Below are 27,118 nucleotides of genomic sequence, written 5' to 3' on the forward strand. Positions count from 1 at the left end.
CTAGCTGCTGTTTTGCTCTTTCTATCGTACTATTCAACAATGCAATCTCACTCAGTGCATCTATCTCATCTTTTTTATTCTCTGAGAAACCATTTATACTATCATTCACACTTTCTACATTCACACTCTCACAATTTTCATGTACAACCTTGCCGTTTCTTGTCATATCCCTATTTCCTTCATTCTGAAGTTTGACAAAAATATCACACTCACGATCCGAAATACACTTCAATTCCTCATTCTCCCTACATTTTCTACACACATTCAATCCTTTATTATCATCTAACGACACTCCGACCGCACTCCGCAAAGCGTACATTTCACAGCTAGTACACTGACTCATTTCTTTTATGCTACCGTTCTTTGATAACGATGGCGAACCATCATTACTGGCAGCCATTTTCCTTCGCACTGGTGCCATACTTATTTGCAACGTGTTTTGTCAAATTATACGTTATAACACACCAAAAACAGACGCACTAAAATACGCAAGGCAAACAAAACAAAACTACACAATATTAAGTAATTTGTATCGATAACTGAAAATGATACTTATCTTATCTGGAGCTTGCACGAACACTACACATTACGAATTCATCTAGCGGCGACTTCCCGACATAGATTATGTTATAAAACACTTTAGTAACACTAACCACGCTAATAAAGCTCCAATAATATACCAAAATTACATGCTTAAGTCCATTAAATTGAATCCAAAACATCAATAAATCAACAAAAAACACAAATCTCTCAGGAGCTCTCCGATAGCACGTCCGTTCACCAGCTAGCCTCGACACCAATTCATCAGTTATTGTTGATAGTGATGTTTTCTTACTGGTACTACAGGACACTAGAGTGTATGGAGGATTTGAAAATGGGAGTAATCATCATTTAGTCTTGGGCAGGATAAAATTGAATTTCATATTGAAAAGAACATTTAAGAAAGTTTTAAAGCAAATAAAAGTTGAGCAGCTCTCTGATGTGAACTCTAGACTAAAATTTACAAACATTATTCAAGAAAAAAAAAATGGAAGAATTTGAAAACAGGAACCAAATCTTGGAGATTCAGTGGTAATCCTGGAAGAAAACATTGCCTTTCTTTAAATATGCCGGAGTTTACAACATACCCTGCTCATGTGGCTTGAATTACATTGACCAGACTTCAAGGAGCCTTGAAATTAGGCAAAAAGAACATATTGGTGACGTCAATAATAACAGAGAAGAAAAATTGGGGTTAGCTTCTCATTTCTCAAGAACGAACCATATCATAGAGTGGGACAGAAGCACAATTCCTTACATAGAGGAGGACTTCCGCTCCCAAATTATTAAAGAAGCCACAGCAGTTGCCCGCTGTATATAAAACCTTAACAGGAACAAAGGACTAATCTTGCCCGTGATCTGGAAGACCCTTATTAGATCTCTAAACTCACCAGAACTGAATTACAGTGCCAGCTATAGAACGTTCCTAAATAACAACAAGTGAGATCATGCACACTCTATGCTTGTATTGTACGTGCTCTGTTCTTTGTTTAATATAATTGGAATCGGTTGATTATAGTTTGTAACAGTTTTTAACTTTTTAGTGCTTTACATCAGTTATGTACCCTGAAGATGACGACAGCCTCAGTTGGTATAACATAGTTGTTTCTTATATGTACTTGATCAGTATAGTCCCATTAGAAGTCATTTCCATGTCTCTGCATAGTTTTCTATAACCACTGTACATTAATTTCTTGACTGTATCCTTAGAAAATTTGTAACTTTTGCCAAAAACATTGCAATTTAGAATCCTTTCCTTTATGTTTACACGGCGATCAGAATTTATAAAAATTATGGAAACAACTATCATGTTAGAGTAAAACTTCATTTTGATTTAAACCAAAATAATCTTGAACTTAATTTATTATTGTAACCGAATAGATAATAATAATAACAGGACTCTAGTTGTTGTAGTAAGTTTTTTTTTTCCGCCAGTAGTTTTAACGGTCGGCCAGATCAATGTAACTTTAGCATACCATGTAGATTGTAGGGCACCTTGTTTCTTTGCATATATGTGTATACTCCAGATGATGACCTTAATGTGAAGGTGGAAACATTGAGTGATTATTATATTAAACTGAAGTTTTACTCTAACATGGTAGTTGTTTCCATAATTTTCATGATCTATTGCAATTTAATTTGTGTGTGTGTGTGTAATATGATTTATTAGCATGCTGGCATACTAATAAATCATATTTGGCTGTAGTCATGAAAGTTTTCTCATATACAGGTATAAATGTAGTTTTTGACTATGCATTCATCATTACCAGTGTAATGATGAATGCATAGTCACTATAGTTTGGTGTTTCCTTCATGGAAAGAACTTCTATTTACTCATTATTCACGTGTTTGCTTTCCACAAAAGTCAAGTAACATTCATTGTCCCCCCCCCCCCCTTGGTTTATATACATCTCATGTATCGTAAACTGACTGGCAAGTCTTCAAAAAAAAAAAAAAAAGCAGAAAAAAGAATGTCTTATTCAGGTTGCTACTGCAGGGAAAAAATCGTGAAGATGATACCCTCTTCCATGGATTGAGTAATGAATGAATTAATTCATTCATTACTCCATCACTGTTCATTCAAATATGAACTCTTCAAATTGACTTGTAGAGCTCCTGAAAATCAATCCAACTTAAGCAAAAGTGAATGCTAAATATTTCTCATATGTTGGAATTAATCAGTAGATACACTCATGCAAATTCACTCTTTACAATCATTAGGTCAAGTTTTTCATTAAATATTTAAATAAAATGACATTGTTCAGTGTGAATAACAGATGTTTCAAACTGGAGAGTTTTTTCATTTTCTTTCTTGACATAGTTGCAGTATCTAGAAGGGGGGGGGGGTTAAGTAAAGGTTAGGTTAATCTAGGAATTCTACTCCAGAGACCATGCTATTTCATATCTCTAGTAAGCAGGGTGGTGGTCTTACCAGCTAATGTACACAGTCTATTAATAACACAGTCTAACACAATTTTTGCTGACTTTTATATGAGACTTGTTTTTTACTAATTTCGGTGCGCTGATTTCAAATATAAACCAATTTTTCTCTATTACATCAGGTTTTTCCTCTATGGCATTTTCTTTTTGCTAATTTGTAAGTTTTTGATATTTTTAAGGAGGCAGTACTATTTAGAGGATCAAAGAAATCGATTTGTTAATATTATTTTCTGAAAGTATGTACTTTTAAAAATCTGTTCCTAACTTTTTATCAAGAAATTCGAAAAAATTCCCGAAGATATAGCCTATTATTCAAAGTGGTGCGCAGATCAGAATCGGAGCGCTCACTGCTCTCGCTTGTTAGTAAACGAATAAATGTGTAAGAACCTGCAATGGCACATACTGGTGCTTTGAATGCGAGAGGGGCCGATAATTAGATACATAACTACTTAACAATATTCATTAAAAATTACAAGAATATTTATAAAAAAATAACAATTTTACTTACACATGAGTTTCAGGGAATAAATTTTTCTTTGTAGCAATTTCTGCTGTGTGCGCTGTTTTGGCAATCCCTTTGAATACTCCAACAGTAGTCGGCCATCATGTGAGAATCCCATCTTCCTTGGCACCGATCTTCCATAGTTTTTAAGTCTTGATGAAATCTTTCGCTTTGTTCATCGCTTACAGCACCTAAATTCTTGGGAAATCTATCAAGATGACTGTATAGGAAATGAAGCTCTATGTTCATGTTACAACCTAGGTGCTGGAAATTTTCAAGCATTGTTTCCACTAAATCGTTGTAATTGCACGCTTTTTTGTTTCCAAGAAAATTATTCGCAACCATCGTAAATGAAGTCCAGGCCTCTTTCTCAATTTCATTCATAGAGTTGATGAAATTTGGGTCTCTCATTAAAGTTCTAATTTGCAGTCCATCAAATACACCGGCTTGAATTTTTTCATAAATAAGTCATGGAAATTTTTCACAAATGTATTGGAAACAGTCACCTTGTAAATCTAAAGCTTTATTAACATACCGCTTCATAAAACCTAGTTTGATGTGTAGAGGTGGAAAAATGATTTTTTCTCTGTCGATTAAAGGTTGATTTATAACATTCTGTTCTCCAACATTTAAGGATATTCTAAGAGGCCAATGTTTCTGACTCCAGTGTTGGTTTCTAGCTCGACTATCCCAGAAGCATAGAAAACACGGAAACTTTGTATATCCTCTTTGAAAGCCAAGTAAAAAGTTCACCATTTTGAGATCCACACAGATGATCCAGTTATGGTCTGTATATTTTAATAACTTCAGAACCTTTTTAATGTCCTCCTTTGTTTCCTTTAAGTGGACTGAATAGCCAATAGGAATTGAGCCATATACATTCCCATTGTGTAGTAAGACACACTTGAGACTTCTGCTTGAATTGTCGATAAATAAATGCCACTCATTTGGATGGTATTGTACAACACTCATTTCAGTTAGTAAATCTGACACATTGTTACAGTAAACAAATCCACACTCATGTTTAAAATATTGTACAAGATTACTTTCCCTGCTACGATAAAAAGTTATCTTCGTATCTTGCTCCAGTAAGTTTTTTTTCATTTAATCTTGAAGCTAACAATTCCTATGATTCCTTTGATAGGGCCAAATCTCTTACTAAGTCATTCAATTCCGCTTTAGTAAAACGTTGCGGTCCAGAACTAGAAATTAAATTTTCATTGTCTAAATCAACATCCAGGTCTTACTCCTCAAGAACATCTGGCATATCCTGATCATGCTCGTTCTCAAGTAAAGGAAGTCCTTTATAAATTGGCACGGCTATTTCATTGGAATGAGCAACTGGCTGAATTGCTGAGTTGAAATTTGGATACACAATTTTTTTCTTATTCTTCTTATTATAACCAGAAGTCTGAACTAAACAAAAATAGCAATCATCTACGTGATTTTTCGGTTCACGCCAAATCATTGGAATGCCAAAAGCTAATTTTTGGCATTTTCCCTTGCTCCACTGTTGTAAATTTTCTACACATGACTTACACACTTTATTTGGAGCCCATGACATGTCCTGATCTGCAATTTTTACGTCAAAGTATGCACGGTACACTTTCTTAACGAAATCAGTGATATTTGTCCTTTGACTGGGAACAGTAAAGCTGCCACAAATGTAGCAGAAGAAATCTACACCATTGACACAATTTCGAGTAGTAGACATGATGTATTTTCTTCACTGCCAACTAACATGCAATTAACAAGACAAAAAAAAAACCAGAGACTTTATTGAAACGTCATAAGCGCTCATCATACTTTCACGAGTGATTAACGATTGACTGATTTCGATCGTTCTTTGTCTGCTGTGATGCATATAGCATTCATTTGTTTTAGGCAGTTATCATCGCCTACATTTCATCACCTAAATGTATTAGGTGTCAGTTATCAGCATCTCTCACATTCAAAACGCCAGTACGTGTCATTTCAGGTTCTTACGCATTTATTCGTTTACTAGCAAGCGAGAGCAGTGAGCGCTCCAATTCTGATCTGCGCCCCGTATTGAATAATAGGCTATATCTTCGGGAATTTTTTCGAATGTCTTGATAAAAAGTTAGGAACAGATTTTTAAAAGTACATACTTTTAGAAAATAATATTAAAAAATCGATTTTTTTGATCCTCTAAATAGTACTGCCTCCTTAAAAATATCAAAAACTTACAAATTAGCAAAAAGAAAATGCCATAGAGGAAAAACCTGATGTGATAGAGAAAAATGGGTTTGATATTTAAACCAGTCGATATAGTGGAGTTACTGAGCATGCACTTTGCAAAAGTTTATCATCCAGGTAGTGATATTGAAAAAAATGAAGGAACCATTAGTTTATACGGGAATTGTGATGAATGAAGTGGAGGTGAATAGTCTATTACAGAACCTTAATGTGAATACATCTGTGGGATTGGATGGTATACCGGGCACGGGTCTTGCGGGAAGCGGCTAAGGAATTATCAGTGCCCTTGACCATGTTGTTTAATCTGAGTCTCAGGTCTGGTTTAGTCCCGAAGGTGTGGAACGAGCGGGAAAATAGTTTCACTGCATAAAGAGGATCCAAGACTATGGTGGCATATTACCGACTGATCAGCATATCAGGAGTCGTTGTCAAGGTCTTGGAGAAAATAGTCAAAGGAAAAATACAGTAATGGATTGATGAAAATGAGATACTGTACAGGGGACAGCATGGCTTTGTGAAGGGTAGATCATGCCTCAGTAACTTGCTCAAGTTTTATAACAAGGTGACGACAAAACTGGATAAGGGAAATGGGTTTACAGTGATATTGCTGGACCTGGCAAAAGCATTTGACAGGATACCACATGGAATTCTAATCCGTAAACTACAACATATGAGAATGGATGTAGGGTTGGCGAGATGGATAGGTGGGTGGTTGATGGAGAGATATCAAAGAGTAGTTTATTCAGGAGTAGAGTCCAAAAGACGGCCTGTGACTAGTGGTGTGCCGCAGGGTTCTGTTCTTGGACCACTGCTGTTTAATCTGTTCATTAACGATATAGGGAAGGATCTAAGTGGAACAGTTCATTTGTTCGCTGACGATGCAAAGTTGGGTAGGGCGATAGTGAATGCAGAAGATTTCAAAGTCTTGCAGGATGAATTGGATAGATTGGAGTTCTGGGCTAAGGAGAATGGATGTCAATTTAATGTGACAAAATGTGAGGTTATGCATTTTGGGGTGAAAAGATTAGCAGCAGTATACCACATTGGTGGAACTGTACTCCAAGAGATTGATGAGGCCAGGGACTTGGGAGTGTTGGTGGATAGGGAGATGAAGTGTAGGGGGCACATTGCAAAAGTAGCTAAATCAGCTCATCAACTCACTTGGTTGTTGAAAAATACCTTGACGAGCAGAGACAAACAAGTTATTGTTCCTCTGTACCGAGCCCTGATAAGACCTCATCTCGACTACTGTGCCCAGATTTGGTCACCTCGGTTCCTTCTTGATGGGGAGGAGGTGGAGAGGATCCAGAGGCGAGTGACTAAGATGATAGCAGGTCTATGGAATGAACCATATGAGAACAGGTTGAAGATTTGTGGGTTGCAGAAACTGGTTGATAGGCAGAAAAGGGGAGATATGATTGAGATATACAAATTGCTGAAGGGTTTCTATAGGATTAATTCAGAGGATATTTTTGAGATCAGGACTGGTGTTGGGAGAACTAGGGGACACCTATGGAAGCTGGGCAAGAGTGTTGTTAGCAGGGATGTTAGAGCTGGGTTCTTTACTTTTAGAGTGGTAAATGAGTGGAATAAACTGCCAGAGTTTGTTGTGGGTGCTATGACAGTGAGCGAGTTCAAGGCAAAGTATGATAGATACTGTGAGAATGTTGAATAGTTGTGTGGATGGACATGATGTTTAGGGCCTCTCTCGATGAGTCTAGGGACTCCCTGGAGTAGCCTGAAATAATAATAATAATAATAATAATAATAATAATATTTGAAATCAGTGCACCCAAATTAGTAAAAAACAAGTCTCATATAAAAGTCAGCAAAAATTGTGTTGGACTGTGTAATTATTATTTAATAAATTAGTTTTAAAAGCAGTCATTATTTCTCTGTAGAGACAAATACCATATAGTTTTTGAATACCCTTAATGTGATTCATTGTTTAGCCAAGAAGAATCGATGTTTATGAATTTGAGATCAGATATCATTTATTCCAACTGTCATTCCACATTTCTAATGTTACTAGTAATTTTTAGTGGTTCCTTTTGTACTAAATTTCTGCAGCTGTTTTCATATATATATATATATATATATATAAAAATATCTTTTAATTTCTTGATGTTTGTCATTAAGTTCACCTGTTGATGTTCCTAATTTTTCTTTTTTGAGTTCTGAATACATTTTTTTTTAAAATGTTGCTTTCACCCATGGAAGGTTATTTGCAAACCCATTGTACATTTTTGTACCTTGGATGTGTAATGAATTTTTTAATTTACTTTTTATATAGTCCTGAAACCCTGTTCTAGAGAGCAAACATGAAACTTTTTCAAACCACTTCAGGCTTCCAATAAGCAGGGCAGCAGTCTCGCACCAGGTGATGACATTGATCTCCTACCTAAGAGATGTCTGTGGTGAGATTTGAACTTGCAACTTGTTGGAGAGCAGATATGTTAACTTCTCAGCCAACCAGACTGACAAACATGTTTTCAAAATATTCAGATTATTAAAATTAGTTGCATTATGTTGTATACTGCTAGTATACGACATTTCTCAGTGAATTCGTGTGTTGAGGCTTAAGTGCTGTGAAGAATTCATGTTGAAGTTTTAATGGAATATTATCAGCACTGAGAAAGGATTAAAACTAATTTTAATGCTTTTAATATTTCGTCTCAGTCACTGAGACATCTTCAGGGATTACAAATAACTTTTTGTAATAACACACTCAAATACAATACAATGATAAGTAAAATCACATGAGTGAAACCAAAGTCCTATCTAGGAGGTGCACCCTCTATGGCATTTGCAGGTGACCTAGGATATAGATATATAGAGAGATCTCTAATAATTAATTTTTTTCCAAATTTTGGGAAGTTTTATGCAACAGTATTTGTTTAAATTTGGTTGGTTCCTGAGTGCAGATGCAGATTCAAAAAACAGTCTTTCTTTTTTCAATTTACTATGGTGGAGCATGGCGTTTTTTTCTAGGAAATCCTGAGGTTTGTATCCAAAACATGGTCGGCGGCAAGACCAGATTGACCATAATCATAATTGCAGATGTATGACTTATGTTCTTCTAACCGGATGGTTGCTGATCTGCCTGTCTGTCCAAAGTAAGCCAGCTTATAGGAACAAGGTACTCTATATTCTCCAGGCATTGAGAGAGGAGGGAACTGATCTTTGGTGGAACAGATAAGGCTAGTAAGTTTACGGTGGGGCTTAAAAGCTGTATAGAGGTTGTACTTTTTTAACAACCTGGCTATTTTTTCTGATGTGCCACAGATATAGAGTATGGTGATGGCATTTCTGAAGAGATGGTTGGGGAATGGGGAAGGAATTGATTATTTTTTTTATTCTGTAATCACTGTAGCCATTGGAAAGGAAAGTGTTGTGTATGTGTTTGAGTTCGGTTGAAAGGCGGTTTCAGTGGTACAAAGATTGTGGGCTCTGTTGGTTAATAATACGATATTGTTGAGGGGGGGGGGGTCGTAGGAGAGTTTGTGAATGTATCTGCCTGTATGAGTAGGTTTTCTATATACAGAGAAACAAAGGTTATCATTAGGAAGATGTTACTAAGGTGTCTAGGAAGGGTAAACTATTGTGGAATATTATCAGCACTGAGAAAAGATTAAAACTAATTTTAATGCTTTCAGTGTTTCATCTCAGTCTCAATATTTCGTCTGAAGATGTCTCACTGAGACATCATCTGTTTTTTTGAATCTGCATCTGCTCTCAGGAACCATCCAAATTTAAACCAATACGGTTGGATAAAACTCCCAAAATTTGGGGAACATTAATTATTAGAGATCCCTCTTTACATCCTAGGCCACCTGCAAATGCCCAAATAGAGGGTGCACCTCCTAGATAGGACTTTAGTCTCACTCACGTGTTTTTACTTATCATTGTATTGTATTTGTGTGTGTTGTTACAAAAAGTTATTTGTAATCCCTGAAGATGTCTCAGTTACTGAGACGAAATATTGGAAGCATTCAAATTAGTTTTAATCCTTTCTCAGTACTGATAATATTCCATTAAACCTCCAACATGAATCTCAATGAATTATCTTTTAAAAATTTAACTAGTCACCTCTCTTTTTAAAATAATGAATTATTTTGCAAATGAGAACTCTATAGCATTTGCAGGATATTAAAAATTATAATGTTTTAAAATGCAATCTTTTTGTTTGACAAAAAGGTATGATTTACATTGCATTTTGGCACATTCAGAATTATACATTGTTTAAACATCATATATTAATAAATTGTGACTTTTCATGTTCATAACAAGCTGTTAATTATTTTTAGATTACAGTGCCTTTCCAGTATGAGTGGTTGGATGAATTATTTCGAGAGACAGCCACTCTTATATTTTTTATCCTAACTGGGTATAACTTTCGTCCCACAACCAGTAATCCATATTTTCATGTTTCTCAAGATGATGAATTAGAAATTGGAGAAGTGTAAGTAGTGTAACCATTATTTAAACGTACTCTAATTTATGAAGCGTTTTGAAGTATCTGCTTCTTGACTGGTCATAAACCAATGAAGTAGCAAATACTGTCAAGAAATTCTCTTATTCTTCTCTATCCTCTTTTAACTACCTTTCTTCACTCAGCACTACACGTGAACGTCTGTTATAGTTCACAGGATGACTTTCATCCTTTGTTTGGTAAACTAGTTTTAATCCTTTTTAGAATGTGAGAAATCTTTATACAGGGTTTTCAAGTGAATGCAAATTAAAATGTCTTATTTGAAAGTAGCAGGGTTCATTCTCTCAGAAAGTCTGTGGGAGAGAATACTGCTGAAGCAGCTTAGATTATAATCCCAGTGGTCTTAATACTATTTTTTGCAGTCTTAAGATTATTAGTAAAGGAGTTATATCAGAAGGCTTTTGTTTCCAGTCATTAATATTTCAAGCTATCAATTAATTTTCTTCATCATTATCTACTACTACATCTAGAAGGAGTTAATATTATTTATTGGATCCCTGCTATGTGAATTGATGGAGTAGTCAGAATATTTTGGAATAACTTTGGGTCTGTACCTGTTTTGCTATCAACATTTGATAGCAAAACAGGTACATGTCTTGCTGTGAAGCAGTTCATGGAATAAATAGGTTTAGAATACTCATGGGTTCCTGGTTTACAGAGATAGTGGTATGGGGAAAGTGAATAACTTTCTTCAAACAAAAAATTGTTACAAAAAATACTACTGTTCACATACTAGATTAGTTGCAGACCAAAATACATAAGAATGAAAAAAAAACTTTAAACATAGAAAGAATCCATACAATTTTTGCCCAGTAAAAGATAAAATGTGCAAAAGAAAATGTCCATTCAAAATTTTCACTATATGAATGATAGGAATAAAGAAAAGAAATTGTCAATTCAGTAATTGGCAGTAAAAAACCATTGCCAAATGGCAATGTCACAATGGTTCCATTGAAATGAATCACTAATTTACTATTTACATATGTTGACCCTATGAACAGGGAAAGATACACTGTGCCATCTACCCTGGATAAAAAAAATTCATGTACCATGTGCAGTCATTGAGGAAGAAGTAGAGTATAGTGAACAGTTTAAAAAAAAAAATTCTTTTTTAACAAGCATCATAAATAATCAGAAATTGAAAATTTTGATTAAAAGTTGCTTCCATGCTGTCACTCTTTAAAGATGGAGACATTAATGAAGTTAAAAAAAAAAAAAAAAAAAAAGAAAATCTAGAACGATATCTATTGATGGTCTCTAAGGTCACTGAGACTTTAATTTAAAACATTCATATTATTCATCTAATTATTATAGTTTGAGACTCAGTCTAAACATAGAAAAAACACTGTTAGTTATCATGGAATTAAATGGATAAACAACAGGAAGTGTACCACAGCTATTTTTCTAGACATCATCAAAGCACATGACTGTGTCCATCATTCATGATCTGTTCTTACAAAAAATATACAGGCATGGTATTAAAAGTTGAAAGTTAATTTTTCACTTGGTTAGACTATAATAAATTTAGTTTAATCCTTTTTCCAAGTGTGAGCAAACAAAGTTTGCACCTGAAAATATCTTTAGGACTGGGGTAAGGTGGTACAACACTGGGCAACTTGTTGCAAAGGTGGAGCAAGCTAACTCACTCCTATCTCAGTATCTCCCATAATGTAAAACACATCTCCTTGTGGATATGTATAATGTTGTGCATTAATGGAAGGGCCACTACCCAGACTAGTTTTTTCGACCTTTATTGAGGTCTCTTCAGTGGGAACCAGGCCCAAGTGGAGATACCAGGCAGAAGCATTAGCAAGGTCATCTCTACCTATAAGAGTTGCCAAATGGTGTGCCACCTTTTTATTAAATTACTCTGGATTTAGAGAAAGACGTTGAAAGTTTATTTTTCACTTGGTTAGACTATAATAAATTTAGTTTAATCCTTTATCCAAGTGTGAACAAACAAAGTTTGCACCTGAAAATATCTTTAGGACTGGGGTAAGGTGGTACAACACTGGGAAACTTGTTGCAAAGGTGGAGCAAGCTAACTCACTCCTATCTCAGTATCTCCCATAATGTAAAACACATCTCCTTGTGGATATGTATAATGTTGTGCATTAATGGAAGGGCCACTACCCAGACTAGTTTTTTCGACCTTTATTGAGGTCTCTTCAGTGGGAGCCAGGCCCAAGTGGAGATACCAGGCAGAAGCATTAGCAAGGTCATCTCTACCTATAAGAGTTGCCAAATGGTGTGCCACCTTTTTATTAAATTACTCTGGATTTAGAGAAAGACGTTGAAAGTTTATTTTTCACTTGGTTAGACTATAATAAATTTAGTTTAATCCTTTATCCAAGTGTGAACAAACAAAGTTTGCGCCTGAAAGTATCTTCAGGACTGGGGTAAGGTGGCACAACACCAGGCAACTCGTTGCAAAGGGGAAGCAAGCTAACATCACTCCTATCTCAGTATCTCCCATAATGCAAAACACATCTCCTTGTGGATATGTATAATGTTATGCATTAAGGGAAGGGCCACTACCCAGACTAGTTTCGACCTTTATTGAGGTCCCTTTAGTGGGAGCCAGGCCCAAGTGGAGATACCAGGCAGAAGCATTAGTAAGGTCATCTCTACCTATAGGAGTTGCCACTGAAGAGACCTCAATAAAGGTCGAAACTAGTCTGCGTAGTGGCCCTTCCCTTAATGCATAACATTATACATTGCGCAAGGAGATGTGTTTTCCATTATGGGAGATACTGAGATAGGTGTGTTGGTAGCTTGCTCCACCTTTACAACGAGTTGCCCAGGTTGTACCACCTTACCCCAGTCCGGAAGATACTTTCAGGCGGATAAAGGATTAAACTAAATTTATTATGGTATTAAAAGTGTTGCGAATAATTGGTTTAAATCACATTTAGTGAACAGAAAACAATTTGTTCACCTCAGCAACATAATAGTGACATAAAATGTGATGTACAAGGATCAGTACTAGAAGCGTTTTTTTTTTTTTTTAATATCTGTATATATTAATAATGTGCGACTGCAACTTATTTAACAAAACATTGTCTTTTGCAGATGAAACTATTCTAATTTATAACAAATCTACTATCACTGCATTAGACAACCACATTATTATCAATATGTGAAAAAACTAAACAAATGATTTCATAATGGTGGCCTCAAAATAAATTTTATACAAGATCATCATCATCAAATTCCTGACATGTACCCTCAAGGGGTGGACAGGATATTATGATAGTATTACATGAAAAACATCATTACTAACTTCCTATCAACTATCTTCCTCCAAATCAGTGTTATCTGTCAAGATTCCAACACTCAGATCTAATATCTGTCTGCTAAGGCAATTTTTACTGTATCAGTCCACCTATATCTTCATCTGGGTCTTTTTTGTGCCAGCTAGGCAGAGAACACTTGTTTTGCTAATCTTTCCTCTCCCATTCTGTTTAAGTGACCATACCACATGAGATTAGCTCAAACAAAACAAACACATTCCTCGATGCTAATAATGTCAAGTTCTTTCCTAATATCCTCATTTTTAATATGATATTTCCATTGATGCCATCTGTTCATGTCCCTAATCTTTTTTAAGACTCATGTCTGTGGTCTTTGGTCAAGTGTTTTATTTCTAACCTAGCTCTCAGATCCATAAGTTAATTGGTTGGAACACTGTCTTGTATACAGCTAATTTAGAGTTTTGACAAATTTCTCTCTTATTCCGTATGAATTTATTCAGTTGACTTCCTACCATATACCGGCTTTGTTGATTCTGATGTCTATTTCCATATTCACTAAAAATTGTGCCTAAGTAGCTGAAATGTTTTACTTGTTCTATACATTCTCCATTCATGATGAAGTTAATATTTTCAATGTTTCTGTCTATTTTCATTGTCTTTGTATACCATCATCTGCATAAAGTAAAGAGCTGAGATTAACAACTCCATCCTTTCTTTTAGTGTTACACAGTGATCAGCATTCATTTTACATGAATTATGGATTCTACAACTGTGTTGTAAATAATTATTTTAATTTCTTGACGTTTCGACCTTCATATTAAGGACATCATCTGGAGTATGAATATATATATATATATATACACATATATTTATGTATGTATATATATATATATGTACATACATATATATATGTATGTATATATATATATATATATATGTGTATATATATACTGTATATATATGTATGTATGTATGTATATATATGTGTGTATGTATGTATATATATGTGTGTATATATATATGTATGTATATATATGTGTGTATATATATATATATGTATATGTATATATGTGTATATATATATATATATGTATGTGTATATATGTGTATATATATATATATATATATGTATATGTATATATGTGTATATATATATATATGTATATATGTATATATATATATATATATATATATATGTGTGTGTGTATATATGTATATATATATATATAATATATATATGTATATATATGTGTGTGTATGAGAGAATGATCATTGACTCGGTTAACATACATAGTTTTATGAAAAAATTATGTATGCAGCAAGCACGCACTCTCCCAACAATGCAACAAATGAAAGAACAGCTTCAAATACAACTACAACGTTTTCATGCTAATTATGTATAAATACCGTCTATGTTGTTCATAGTCTTTTAACCCTCAATGTTTAGTGTTTTTTCTTTTATAATGTCACCTGAAGAAGGCTGTTACAGGCCAAAACTAGTAGTGTGTTTATATTAAAACCTTTTTACTTAAATCTCGGTTCTAGTCATTCAATTTTTTCATAAAAATATATATGTATATGTATCTATACGTATATATATGTATATATATGTGTATATGTGTATATATACATATATATGTGTATATATATATACACATATATATGTATATATATATGTATACATTCGGAGAATTCATTTTTACTCGGTTGGAATATTATAAAATAAGTTTAATGACTATTACCGAGAGAAAAGATGGCAAGATATATTTAACAAGATACTACTAGTTTACTAGTTTCGTTACATGAACATCATCAGGTATCATACTCAAAGAAGTATATAAAAAATTACAGAGACTTAAAATTGTACTAACAGAACAAGTGAAAAACAGTAGCATGTTTGAAAAAATGCAAGTATGAGTTCCATACAAACGAATACTACGTGCTGTCGCGAGTGTGCCAGTACTGAACAGAAGCAACATGTGCGTCCGAGAGATTGTAACTCAGGCTGTTGTTGATATGAGAGGAATCTAGAGAAATTTGCAAACATAAACAGAAACATCTTCCTACTCAGTTTCCAGGAGTCTACAAGATTTTGCGTGATTGCGGAAAGCCATATTATGGACAGACTGCTAAATCCATCCTTCTACGTTTGGATGAACACCGTAGAGATATCTCCTATAACAGGACTAGAGCTAGCGCTCTCTCTAGCCACGTTCTCTTTTCTGCTAACTCAGACGAAGGCCGCCAGCACATTGTAAACTGGACTCAAACTGCTAATATCCATGTGTGCTACGATGAACTCGAAAGAAAGATTGTTGAATCAAGAGAAATTTCTCTAGATTCCTCTCATATCAACAACAGCCTGAGTTACAATCTCTCGGACTCACACGTTGCTTCTGTTCAGTACTGGCGCACTCGCGACAGCGCGTAGTATTCGTTTGTATGGAACTCATACTTGCATTTTTTCAAACATGCTACTGTTTTTCACTTGTTCTGTTAGTACAATTTTAAGTCTCTGTAATTTTTTATATACTTCTTTGAGTATGATACCTGATGATGTTCATGTAACGAAACTAGTAAACTAGTAGTATCTTGTTAAATATATCTTGCCATCTTTTCTCTCGGTAAGAGTCATTAAACTTATTATATATATGTAAAAAAAAAGGTTTAATGACTGTTACCGAGAGATAAAAAGATGACAAGATATATTAAAAAAAGATACTACTAGTTTCGTTACATGAACATTCTCAGGTATCACAATCAAAGAAGTATATAAAAAATTACAGAGACTTAAAATTGTACTAACAGAACAAGTATAAAAAGACAGTAGCGTGTTTGAAAAAAATGCAAGTATGAGTTCCAAACAAACGAATACTACGCGCTGTCGCGAAACTGGTGCGCCAGTACTGAACAGAAGCAACGTGTGCATCAGAGAGATTGTAACTCAGGCTGTTGTTGATATGAGAGGAATCTAGAGAAATTTCTTTAGATTCAACAATCTTTCTTTCGAGTTCATCGTAGCACACATGGATGTTAGAAGTTTGAGTCCAGTTTACAATGTGCTGGCGGCTTCGTCTGAGTTAGCTGAAAAGAGAACGTGGCTAGAGAGAGCGATAGCTCTAGTCCTGTTATAGGAGAGCACTAGCTCTAGTCCTGTTTGGATGAACACCGTAGAGATACGGTGTTCATCCAAACGTAGAAGGATGGATTTAGCAGTCTGTCCATAGTATGGCTTTCCGCAATCACACAAAATCTTGTACACTCCTGGAAACTGAATAGGAAGATGTTTCTGTTTATGTTTGCTAAGTAATGAACGAAGTTTTGGAAGCGTAGTGAAGCACGTTTTGAAGTTAAATTTCTTGAGAATCTTGGCCAGTTTGGTGAAAGAGAGCTGATGTAAGGCAAGGAGATGAAGGCTCTTGGGGAAGAGGGATCTTCAGAAGTAGTTGAGTGCCTGGGGGAAAGAAATTTGTCAATTTTGTTTGGAGAGAAACCATTGTTAATAAACATTTTTTTTAAGAAAACGGAGTTCATTTTCAATTTCTGTTTCTTCTGTAAGTAATGATTTGACTCGGTGAGCTAAAGTGGAAATAATACCACTTTTTGTGGGGGATAGTGATGGGAGGAAGCATGAAGGTATCTGTCAGTATGAGTAGACTTTCTAAAAATTGAGATTTTAATGCTCTCAGCACATCTGGTAAGTTTGAGGTCTAAAAAGGGAAGGCAGTCATCTGATTCCAGTTCGAAGGTGAAAGAGATTTTTTCATGGCACTTGTTTAGGTGGTCTAAAAATAAATTGACACCGTCTTCCCAGATGAGGAAAATATCATCAATATAGTGGTACCAGACTTTTGGTTTAAAGTGAAAGGAGTTAATAGCTTTTTCTTCAAAATCGTTGAGAAATATATCCGCAAGAATCGGAGAGAGTGGGCTGCCCATAGCCAGACCTGAGTTTTGTAAGTAGATCTTGTTATCATATTTGAAGTATCCTGACTTTATGCAATGGGAGAGAAGAGCAAAGAGTTTTTTTGATAATTTGTTCTTGAGAAGATCGAGGACTTGAGCAGGTACATTTGTAAAGAGAGAAACAATATCAAAACTGGCCATTAAATCTGTTTTTTTAAGTTTGATGTCGTTGATTTTAGAAACAAAATCTGCAGAGTTTTTAATATGTGAAGAGGAAATTCCAGAAAGATTTCTTAGAAAACTCGCTAGATATTTGGAGAGATTATAAGTGGGAGAATGTATGCCCTCAACTATAGGTCTGAGTGGGCAGTTATTTTTGTGAATCTTGGGGAGACCATACAATCGAGGTATCAAGGGATGAAGTGACCTAAGAGAAAGCTGAATGTTTCTTTGTAACTCTAAGGTGGTTTTTAATAAATTATTAGTTCTATTGTGTAGTTCCATCGTAGAGTCATTATTAATTTCTGAGTAGGTATCACTATTTAAAAGTTCCAAGATTTTATTATGGTAATCAGACTTGTTTAAGATGACAGTTGCATTCCCTTTGTCTGCCAGAAGGATAACTATGTTACTGTTATCTTTCAAGGACTTGATAGCTTTTCTTTCAGAGTAAGAAATGTTTTTAGGTGGAGGTCTAGCTTTATTTATAGAGAAAATTGCTTCCATACGGAGGAGGTTAGCTTCTTTGTTTGGTAATAAAGAAGCTGCCTTTTCTATCTTTGTTAAGAGATGTTCTCTAGGGATGGATGTAGGAGCAGTGATATGTATATATATATATACATATATGTATATATACAGGGTGTTCGGGATAAATTTGACAGTTTCGTAAGGAAAAAGAAAATCTTCTTTGTATCTATTAAATTTAATGAATTGACAAAAAAACATTACAGGCAGAGTTAATTACAATACTATCAACAAGATTTACTCAAAATAACCACCATTAGCATCGATCACAGCTTCAATTCTGCTTCGGAACCTCGAACAAGCTGATGCTACAGTCTCCCTGGGAAGGGCCGCAAAAACTGTTTTAATTTTATCCATTAACTGGGCTTTTGTATTACTGGAAGTGCGATTGGTGTCTTTTTCAACTGCGCCACATACAAAATAATCCATGGGGTTAAGGTCTGGGGAGTTTGGAGGCCAAACATTTGGACTGGTGAAGTCGTAGAAATTTTCAGACAACCATTTTTGACTTTTCCCAGAGGTGTGGCAAGGGGCCGAATCCTGCTGCCATACATACGGCCTACCATTGGCTACCCTTGTTATCCAGGGCTTGACTACAGTTAGCAACTCCACGAACAAAGCCCGAATTCCAATGCCAGGGTTCTTCAACACCTGTTCCTGCAGATTTGCGAGGAATTCTGCTGTACGAACGCAATCAGATCGTCTGCTAGGGATCTTTCTTCTTGCTACATCCTCGTAGTCACCATTGCAAGTCTCTAGTTCATGCCTGATTGTTTTTACTGTATTCAGGGAGCATTGGGCAGCAGTCGTAATATCCTTATTTTGATGGCGGGCACGAATCATCATGATACAAGTTATTCTCTTCCATGATTCAGGTGGGTTCCAGCTATCCATCCTTTCTGACATCTTGTATATGAATGAAGAAGGGTCCAAACTTTTAAATGAAGAGAAGTGTGTGTTAATACATGTAACTTACGGAAAAATATAATTAATTATAAATATGTCAAATTTATCCCGAACACCCTGTATATATATATATATATACATGTGTATATATATATATATATATATATATATATATATATATATATATATACATATACATGTGTATATGTGTATATATACATATGTATATGTGTGTATATGTATATATATATACAATGTGTATATGTATATATATATACAATGTGTATATGTGTGTATATGTATATATATATACAATGTGTATATGTGTGTATATGTATATATATATACATATATATATATGTGTGTGTGTATATACATATACATATATATATATACATATGTGTGTATATGTATACATATACGTATATATATATATGTATGTGTATATGTATACATATACGTATATATATATATGTATATGTATATGTATACATATACGTATATATATATATGTATATGTATACATATATGTGTGTATATGTATACATACAGGGTGTTCGGGATAAATTTGACATATTTATAATTAATTATATTTTTCCGTAAGTTACATGTATTAACACACACTTCTCTTCATTTAAAAGTTTGGACCCTTCTTCATTCATATACAAGATGTCAGAAAGGATGGATAGCTGGAACCCACCTGAATCATGGAAGAGAATAACTTGTATCATGATGATTCGTGCCCGCCATCAAAATAAGGATATTACGACTGCTGCCCAATGCTCCCTGAATACAGTAAAAACAATCAGGCATGAACTAGAGACTTGCAATGGTGACTACGAGGATGTAGCAAGAAGAAAGATCCCTAGCAGACGATCTGATTGCGTTCGTACAGCAGAATTCCTCGCAACCTAACATAAGGATGTAGCTTGGTTCTGCATACAGTTGTATTCTTCTGATGATGACCTCGATATAGAGGTCGAAACGTCAAGTTTTATTTTATTTGTAATTCATAAAATAATCTGTTCAACACGTGTGTTTTTGAGTCCCTAAATCTACAAATATGAGTTTAGTGTTTTTTCTTTTATAATGTCACCTGAAGAAGGCTGTTACAGGCCGAAACTAGTAGTGTGTTTATATTAAAACCTTTTTACTTAAATCTCGGTTCTAGTCATTTAATTCTTCATAAAAATATGTATGTTAACCGAGTCAAAGATCATCCTGTCATCATATACATATATACATGTATATGTATATATACATGTATATATGGATATATATATATACAGCGCCAGTGCATAGTATTTTTCTTGTGTATGTGATTATGTTCGGCGCCTTTCCAAAAAAGTTTTTTTTTGAATAAGGTATGAATAAAACGAACAGGAAATGAAAAACAAATGAAAACTGCTTTACAGTATAATGTTACCTATGGATTAGTCCTGCTTATACAAATTTTTTTTACACAGAACTCAACATAAGTTGATTTATGATACATCAAAAAGTAAAGAACTATTTTAGGTATATTTTCTTAAATTTTAATCAAAAATTACAGTGATATAATTGGGTCCAGGATACAATTTCAGAATTTATTTGTTCGTTTCTGGGAAGAATGAAGGGACCCGAACGGAAGACGACGTACATTCATAATTATATGTACCATTCGTTGTTCGTCATCATCATCATCATCAAATTCCTGCCATGTATTTCAAGGGGTGTACAGGATATGATAGTACTACATGAAAAAAATTACATTATTAATTTCCTATCTACAATTTTTCTCCAAATCAGTCTGTTACTTGTCAACACTCCAACATTATCAGATCTTATATTTCTATCGTCTAAAGCACTTTGTACCATATCAATCCACCTATATCTTGGTCTTCCTCTGGGTCGTTTTGCTGCCAACCTGGCAGAGAACACTTGTTTTGCTAATCTTTCCTCGCCCATTTAAGTGACCACACCACCTGAGATTAGCTCTGCTAACGCATTCCTGGATGCTGACAATGTCAAGTTCTTTCCTAATATCCTCGTTTTTAATATGATACTGCCATTGATGCCATCTGTTCACGCCTATAATCTTTCTCAGGACTCTCATATCTGTGGTCTCTAGACTTTGGTCAAGTGTTTTACTTCTGACCCAGCTCTCAGATCCATTAGTTAAAACTGGTTTGAACACTGTCTTGTATACAGCTAATTTAGTGTTCCGACTAATTTCTCTCTTATTCCATATGAATTTATTCAATTGACTTCCTACCATACCAGCTTTGCTGATTATGTTGTCTATTTCTATATTTAATTTACCATCTCTAATTCCTTTTATAGCACTCTTTCCTCCATTCTTAAGCTTCTTCAACAACCTCCAGAATATTTTGCCACCCTCTTGATATTTATTTTCTATATTTTTGCTAAAGTCCTCCCATGACTTTTGTTTACCTAGTTTTACACAGTGTTTAGCATTCTTGCATTTGTCTCTATATTCTCTAAGAGCACAAGCTGACTTATTTGACAGGAACTTTTGGTATGCTTTCTTCTTTTCCTTCACTGCCTCTTTAACTTCCTGTGTCCACCAGGGAGTTCTGATTTTTTTATCCTTACAGACAACCTCACCACATGCCTCTCTGGCAGAATCAATCAATGTTTTCTGCAGAGTTTACCACTGAATCTCCAAGATTTGATTCCTGTTCTCAAACTCTTTCATTTTTTCTTCAATAATCTTTGTGTATTTTAGTCTACAGCTCACTTCTGAGAGCTGCTCAACTTTTATTCGCTTTAAAACTTTCTTATATGTTATTCTTTTCAATATGAAATTCAATTTTATCCTGCTCAAGACTAAATAGTGATCACTTCCAATTTCAAATCCTCTGTACACTCTGGTGTCCTGCACCAGGGAGAAAACATCACTATCAACAATAACATAGTCAATGAGACTTTTCTTATTCCTAGCCTCTTCTCTCCATGCAGCTTTTCTTTCTACATGCTACTATCCAAACATTCCAGTTGTCTACCAGTAGCTCTTTAAAGCACATAGAAGGGAGTACTTTGACTCCCTTCTATGCCTGTCTACATGGTTCAGGATCTAATGGGATCTTGCAGTGTTTCCAGACAGCATATCTGCTCGTCTCAATGGAATGTAGCTTTGCTGATGAGCTACATGTGAGAGAGACTGTGTAAGACTGCACCACCAAGATGCATTATATATATAGATTTGTGAAGTTCTCCATGCAATAAAATGTTCTGGAACCTCCCCCCCCTCTCTCTCTCTCTCTCTCACTCACTCACTCTCACCAGAAACTACACTGTATGTATGCTTCTGTTGGATTCTAAGACACTTTGGGATTATGAGTAATGAGAATGCAGATATTACAGCTTGGTCAGCTCATTTCTCAAGCTTCCTCTGTTTGTTTGTCCCATACACTGATTACCAGCTTATCATACACAAACTTTTATCACAGTGGTAGTCATCATAGAATAGAGATCAGTAATAAGCTGTATCAAATCAAGCCTGAAGTTACAGTTTAGTCTATACAGAGGCCATAAAGAGGAAATTCTTGCTCGACTCTGCATAGGTCATAGTCATCTCACACACACACACACACACACACACACACACACACACACCTTCCTATTGAGCAGTAATGACATGTCTGTGTTTGAGTTGTGTGATACCAGATTAATCATCATTCATAGTTTGACTGCCGACATTTCATCAACATCACTAGTTTAGTCACATTCATAATCTCACTGAGCCCACTACACTCAGGTGCATTTTATCAGATTCATCAAGTATTATTTCTGTTTTTAAATTTTTACAGAGCATTAATATTTATTACTGAATATAAATTATGTACATATTGTATATATCAGTTTTATCAGTTCATCATACTGTATATAAGTTTTTAACACCTAGTTTATTTATGTATGGTTTTATGAATTTTTTGTTTTATATACCTTCTACATTTATTTCTCTGCACTGATTTTTATATCTGTTTGTGCTCTTATTTATTTATTAGCTTGTGTACTGCTGAGACATGTTTGGCTACAGTAGAACTATATCTGTCTTTGCACCATTAAACCCAAACCGAATCTTGCCATTTACCTTCATACATACTGCTAGTCTCTTTAAGTCATCTACAGTATCTCTACATCATCTTGGTTAATTAACTTTTCTAGTTTTGCACATCAGCAACAGATGAACATTTCTCTTAAATTATTTTCTATATTCTTGATATACTAATTAAAGAGCGGTGGACCAAGTTCTGAGCCCTGTGGTACATTGCTCATTATCATCTTTTCCTGGATTCAATTGCCTGATCTATTCTAGATATTTGTCCATCAGCCACCCTCTTATCCAAATAACCAGCTTTGTATCCATCCTCATTTGCTTCAGTTTATGCAACGCAGTTTCATGTGAGATCACTTAAGATTCATTGCCAAATAACTGAGAAAAGACCTCCACAATACCTTCGAGGAATGCAGAGAACTGACCAGTATTTCTCTTGTAATGTCCAATTCTTATCTTCACACGGTGTGCTCTGTTATTAGGATCCTCTGGGTACTAAACTAATGAGGATCAGCTGGCAGTTTGGAGATTAGCTGATCAAATTGTACATGTTATTCTAAGCTACGAATACATATCATGGTGTAGCATGATCAGGTTTCATGTTGGCTGGAACATGGCCTAGTTAAACAAGAATCCCACTGCTTTCATCAGGGAACCAGGATGATCACTGAAAAGTCAATTATGGGAACAAATTCCAATTCGACATCTAGAAAAAGAACAAACACAATGTCAAAAGAACTGAAGATGGAAACCATCAATATATTGAATATTATGGAAAAAAAAAGGGGGGGGTGCTTAATGGTCAAAGCTGTATAACTGAGAGGAGACCTCCACATAGCCTTTAAAGGAATGCGGAGAACCGACCAGGGCTTCTGACCTAATGTCGAATCCATCTACCTGGATACTGAACGAACGAGGACGGGCTGGCAATTTGGGATTTAGCCAACCAAATTGTATTCCTATTGGTTAAACCAAAATACAAAATGATGGTACGACATGACAAAATTTCATGCCAGCTGGGGCGTCACCCAGTTAAACAAGGCCCCCATTGTTTTCGCCAGGGAACCAGGGCGAACAGCAAAAAGTCAGCAACTGGAACAAATCTGAAAGCACACACCCCAACTCAACATCACCAGAGTAAAAGATCAGTGCTATCAACATAAGAAGCCTGAATGGCAAAGAAATGGAGCTAGTGGAGGAATTAGATAAGTACCAGATCGACATAATAGGGGTGACTAAAACAAAAAAGACAAAAGCTGGGTGAGATCTTTCTGAGCAATAAATACAAAATGACAATCAAAGAAAAGAAGGAGTAGCGATAGTATTCAATACAAAATACGAGGCTCATCGTCTTGAATAGCAGGCAGTGTCAAGTAGAGTGATTTGGGCAAATATCAGAATGGTGAACTGGACAGTGAGACTTATTTGTGCCTATTGGTCCCACAGAAGGTTCTACTAAGGTAGAAGTGGAGGAATTTTTTGAGGCTTTAGAGAAAGCTACTGAAAAACTACAATGAAAAAGGAAAAGTTGGTCCTTGTTGGGGATCTAAATAGCAGAGTAGGAAGTGATTGTCAGGCATACAAAAATGTTTTGGGAAAATTTGGAGAAAAGAGCAAAGCTAATAATAATGGCAAATACCTGTTGGATTTCTGCTCAGGACATGGACTGGTTATTACTAACACCATCTTACAAACATAAAAATGTGCACAAATTCACATGGAGAGAAGAGGCAAGGAATAAGAAAAGTCTCATTGACTATGTTATTGTTGATAGTGATGTTTTCTCCCTGGTACAGGACACCAGAGTGTACAGAGGATTTGAAATACCCATACATAAAACTTGAATTTCGTATTGAAAAGAATGACATGTAAGAAAGTTTTAAAGCAATAAAAGTTGAGCAGCTCTCAGATGTGAACTGTAGACTAAAATACACAAAGATTATTGAAGGGAAAATGAAAGATTTTGAGAACATGAACCAAACCTTTGAGATTCAGTGGCAAACCTTGAAGAAAACCCTGATTGATTCAGCCAGAGAGGCATGTGGTGAAGTTGTCTGCAAGGATAGAAAAATTAGAACTCCATGGTGGACACAGGAAGTTAAAGAGGCAGTGAAGGAAAAGAAGAAAGCATATCAAAAGTTCCTGGAAAATAAGTCAGCCTCTGCACTTCGAGAATACAGAGACAAATGTAAGAAAGCTAAACAGTGTGTAAAACTAGCTAAACAAAAGTCATGGGAGGACTTTGGCAAGAACATAGAAAATAAATATCAAGAAGGTGGCAAAATATTCTGGAGGTTGTTGAAGAAGCTTAGGAATGGAGGAAAGAATGCTATAAAAGAAGTTAGGATGATAAAGGTGACATGAAAACAGGAGAAAAAGATATCCTTGAAGTTTGGAGTAATTACTTTGAAAATTTGCTAAATGAAACAAGCAGTGATGACAGCACAGTGATAAAAAAACACTGACCAGACATGCAGTCAGGAATACATATCCATACTCAAAGTAGAAAAAGCCATCAAAGGCTTGAAATGTGGAAAGGCAGCAGGAGTAGATGATATTCGACCAGAAATGCTGAAGTGTGGTGGTATAAAAGTCTTACAGTGGCTGCACTGCATAGTTCAGAATGCCTGGACAGAGGGACGAATTCTCAATGATTGGAGTAGAGCTCTCATAGTACCCATATATAAAAAGGGAAATAAAATTAAATGTGAGAATTACAGAGGTATATCCCTACTGAGTGTTCCTGGTAAGATATATGCAAGTATACATGAGAAACTGTTGAGAAGAATTGTGGAAGAAAAGCTTGGTGAAGAACAAGCTAGATTCAGGTCAAATAGAGACTGTCATAATCAGAACTTAACTTTACGCAATATAGTGGAGAAAGTATGGGAATATAACAAAGATCTGTATTTAAGTTTTGTCGATTTGGAAAAGGCATATGACAAGGTGCCAAGAGAGAAGCTATTCAATGCTCTACAGTTATATGGTGTCAATGGGGCATTATATCAAGCAATACTTAGTCTTTATTTGAGTTGTAAGTCAGCAGTTAGAATTGAAGGAAGTACAGGAAGATGGTTTAATATTAAATCTGATGTGAGACAAGGATGTACATTATCCCCCTCTGTTATTCATTATCTATATGGATACCTTATGAAGGAAAGTGGTATTAAACATGATATCAAAATTGGAGATGTTAATGTCAGCTCTTTGCTTTATGCGGACGATGTTATACTTTTAAATAAATCCGCTATAAGTCTGCAAGATTCTCTGACTAAATTGAATAACTGTTGTAATAGATATGGTGTGAAGGTCAGCAATAAAAAGACAAAGACAATGAAGGTAGGCAGAATCATTGAAAAAATGTCAACTGTGTTGTGAATGGAGAACCTGTGGAACAAGTAAAACATTTCAGCTACTTAGGCACGATTTTTAGTGAAGATGGTAAATTAAATATGGAAATAGACAACAGAATCAGCAAAGCTGGTATGGTGGGAAGTCAATTGAATAAATTTATATGGAATAAGTGAGAAATTAGTTGTATACAAGATAGTGTTCAAACTAGTTTTAACTTATGGATCTGAGAGCTGGGTCAGAAGTAAAACACTTGACCAAAGACTAGAGACCGCAGATATGAGAGTCCTCAGAAAGATTAGAGGCGTGAACAGATGGCATCAATGGCAATGTCATATTAAAAACGAGAATATTAGGAAAGAACTTGACATTGTCGGCATCCAGGAATGCATTAGCAGAGCTAATCTCAGATGGTATGGTAACTTAGAGGAAAGATTAGCAAAACAAGTGTTCTCTGCCAAGTTGGCAGGAAAACCACCCAGAGGAAGACCAAGATATAGGTGGATTGATATGGTTCAAAGTGCCTTAGATGATAGAAATATATGATCTGGTAATGTTGGAGTCTTGACAACTAACAGGCCAATTTGGAGGAAAATTGTAGATAGGAAGTTAGTAATGATGTAAATTTTTCATGTAGTACTATCATAACCTGTACACCCCTTGAGGGTACATGGCAGGAATTTGTTGATGATAAGAAAAAAAAATTA

At 35.2% G+C, this 27,118-nt stretch overlaps 1 protein-coding gene across 2 annotated transcripts in view; it reads left to right on the top strand.

Moving 5' to 3' along the window:
- The window catches only part of LOC150107935 (protein GPR107-like), a 243,791-nt gene that overhangs the window by 205,644 nt on the left and 11,029 nt on the right, over window positions 1–27,118 (top strand). For both annotated transcript variants that reach the window (XM_090415461.1, XM_090415462.1), the window contains one exon: window positions 10,006–10,160. In XM_090415461.1, coding sequence (XP_090271587.1) covers window positions 10,006–10,160 — 155 coding nt within the window. The remainder of the gene's footprint in view (window positions 1–10,005; window positions 10,161–27,118) is intronic.

The sequence above is a fragment of the Typopeltis vanoorti genome, chromosome 3 (assembly GCF_054136105.1).
Source record: "Typopeltis vanoorti isolate ZY-2024b chromosome 3, IOZ_Tvanoo_1.0, whole genome shotgun sequence".
Classification (NCBI taxonomy): domain Eukaryota; kingdom Metazoa; phylum Arthropoda; class Arachnida; order Uropygi; family Thelyphonidae; genus Typopeltis; species Typopeltis vanoorti.